Source organism: Tupaia chinensis, unplaced genomic scaffold (genome assembly GCF_000334495.1).
Source record: "Tupaia chinensis unplaced genomic scaffold, TupChi_1.0 Scaffold138060_1, whole genome shotgun sequence".
NCBI classification, from domain to species: Eukaryota; Metazoa; Chordata; class Mammalia; order Scandentia; family Tupaiidae; genus Tupaia; species Tupaia belangeri.
This window is the reverse complement of record NW_006197961.1, coordinates 698,004-700,582: the sequence shown is the minus strand read 5'-3', so window position 1 is coordinate 700,582 and position 2,579 is coordinate 698,004. Positions and strand designations below refer to the sequence as shown.

Genomic DNA, 2,579 nt, shown 5'->3' with positions numbered 1-2,579 from the left:
TATAGGGCACGTGCGCTCGCCAGACAGACAGAGACAGAAAGCAAGAAATCACCCCCCCCCCTGAGGGGGATGGCCATGCCGCAATCCCTTCTCCTCCATTCTCCTCTTGGGATCTTGGGTACGCACGCACACGCACCCGGCGTGAGTTTTAAGCCACCAGGTCCGGGACTCGAACCGCCGTCGACTACATGGGAGTCCAGCAACATAGCCATTACGCTAACTGCTGGTCCCAAGCAAATAATTCTTTAAAAATTTTTAAAAAGGAACAGAGCCCAGAAGCCCAGCAGCAGTTAATCATGTTACGACGTCACACACCCATAGTCATGTGAGAGGTGCAGCCGGCCAGTCCACACGACACACTCACACCAACACAAGCCAGTCTGGACCTCGAGGTCCAGCGCCCCCTTACCATCCCGGTCCGTCTCCAGGTCCGCCCTCCTCCACGCTGGCTTCCGGGTCTCACTGTCGCATGCCTGTAAGAACGCCGTGAAGACGGACGCCCCGGCCTCGGCGCTCTGGGACATTATGCGCTGCTGGGTAAAGGCAGGGCTGACAGAGGTGGGGTGGCAGGGAGGCCAGGGTCCCCTAACTTAGCTCTGACCTCTACCCCCAGGAGAAGGAGTGTCCTGTGAAACGGGAGCGACTGTCAGAGACCAGCCCGGCGTTCCGCATTCTCAGCGTGGAACCCAGGTAGGGACACGCACACACGAGAGGGGACAGGGCCGAAAGACGAGGCCACAGCTCTAAGGCGCTCATGCGTGTACAGACGACAGGCACTCCCCCATGCAGTTGTTCGATATTCTTCCAGCGAGATCCCAAGTCAGAACCCATTTATGGGGGATGGTGGGTGGCATGGTGGTTAAGGCGCTGGACTCCCACATGCCCTACCACGGTTCAAGTCCCGGACCTGGTGGCTTGCTTTCTCACTTTCCCTCTCTCTCTCATTCTCTCTGGTCACATCACAATACTCGTAGACTCCCACATGCCCTACCACGGTTCAAGTCCCGGACCTGGTGGCTTGCTTTCTCACTTTCCCTCTCTCTCTCATTCTCTCTGGTCAAATCAAAATAATAGTAATTAATTAATTTAATTTAATAATTAAGGGGGCCAGCAGGTGGTGTGGTGGTTAAGGCGCTGGATACTCCACATGGCTGACCATGGTTCGAGTCCCAGACCTGGCAGCTTGCTTTCTCACTTTCTCTCTCTCTCTCTCTCTCTGTCTCTTTCTCTGGTCAAATGAAAGTAAAATGAAGGAATAAATAAAATTAAATTTTAAAATGCTTTTAAAAAATGAAGTAATTAAAAGAGAACTCACCTACATCAACCCATCCCAATTCCCCAATGCCCCCGTTCTCGTCTTCCATCATCAGCTCTCTGTGTCAGCTCTCCCTCCTCGACCCAGAACCCTCCACGGCTCCCACCTCACTTCGTAGGAGCCAGAATCATCCTTGCAGCTCACCAGCCCCTGCATAATGCCTGTCACCTCCCTGGCCTCACCTTACCCCTCTCCCTCCCGGCCTTTTTTTTTTTTCTCCCATAGGGTATGTGTGAGAAAGCACCCCCACCCCAGGGAGAATGGCCACACCACAATCCCGTCTCCTCTGTTCTCCACTGGGGATTTGGGGCACCCACACCCAGCCCATCATGTTTTTCAAGCTGCTGGGTCCGGGACTTAAAACCATGCAGGTGGCCATGTGGAATCCAGCTGCCTTAATCTCCGTGGGTCCTTCATTTATTTATTTACTTATTTAATTTTAAGGGACAGAGTGAGTGATAGAGTGGGAAAGTGAGAAAGCAACCTGCCAGGTCCAGGACTCAAACCAGGGTCGGCCATGTGGAGTCCAATGCACTTTAACCACCACGCCCCCTGCCGGCAGTAAAAATCTCTTTAAAAAAAAAAAGAGAAAGGGGGGAAATCCTGATAAGGACCGGAAGTGGGCGGCCCAGCCTGGGTGTGGCTTGTGTGTACCTGCAGGGCGTCCGCCCACAGCCCCCCCACTCCCCAGCCTGCAGGCCAACTTCACCATCCGGGAGGACGCCAACCCCAGCTCCCGCCAGCGAGGACTTAAGCGCTTCCAGGCCAACCCGGAGCCCAACTGGGGTCCCAGGCCCCGTGCCAGGCCCGGGTGAGTGGCAGCGCCCTGAGGGTGGGGCTTGGCCAGGGCAAAGGCCAGAGCGTTCACCCCCTCCCCACGTCCTCGTGCAGGGGCAGAGCTGCTGGTGAAGCCCTGGAGGAAAGACGCAGGCAGCTTCAGAACAAGCGCAAGGAGCCGGCCGAGGACCCCGCCCAGCGGGCCGCGCGGCTCAAGACGTTTCCCTGCAAGAGGTTCAAGGAGGTAAGACACCGCCTCTTGGGGTAGCCGGCAGATGAAGTGATGGTCAGGGGCGCTGGACTCCCACACAGCCGACTGCAGGTTCAAGTCCTGGACTTGGCTTGGTTTCTCTCTCTCTCCCTCCCTCCCTTCCCCTTTCTGATTTAATTAAATAAAATTAAATAAGTCTTTTAAAAAAGAGGAGAAGGGGGGGGGGCCAGTGAGTGGCGAGTGGCATGGGGGGTAAGGGGCCTGGGCCCCCCCAAG

At 55.8% G+C, this 2,579-nt stretch overlaps 1 protein-coding gene across 1 annotated transcript in view; it reads left to right on the top strand.

Moving 5' to 3' along the window:
* Window positions 1-2,579, top strand: part of TRMT1 (tRNA methyltransferase 1) — a 14,041-nt gene that overhangs the window by 10,517 nt on the left and 945 nt on the right. The window contains 4 exon segments of the mRNA XM_006161039.2: window positions 322-537; window positions 614-690; window positions 2,007-2,126; window positions 2,207-2,336. Coding sequence (XP_006161101.1) covers window positions 322-537; window positions 614-690; window positions 2,007-2,126; window positions 2,207-2,336 — 543 coding nt within the window.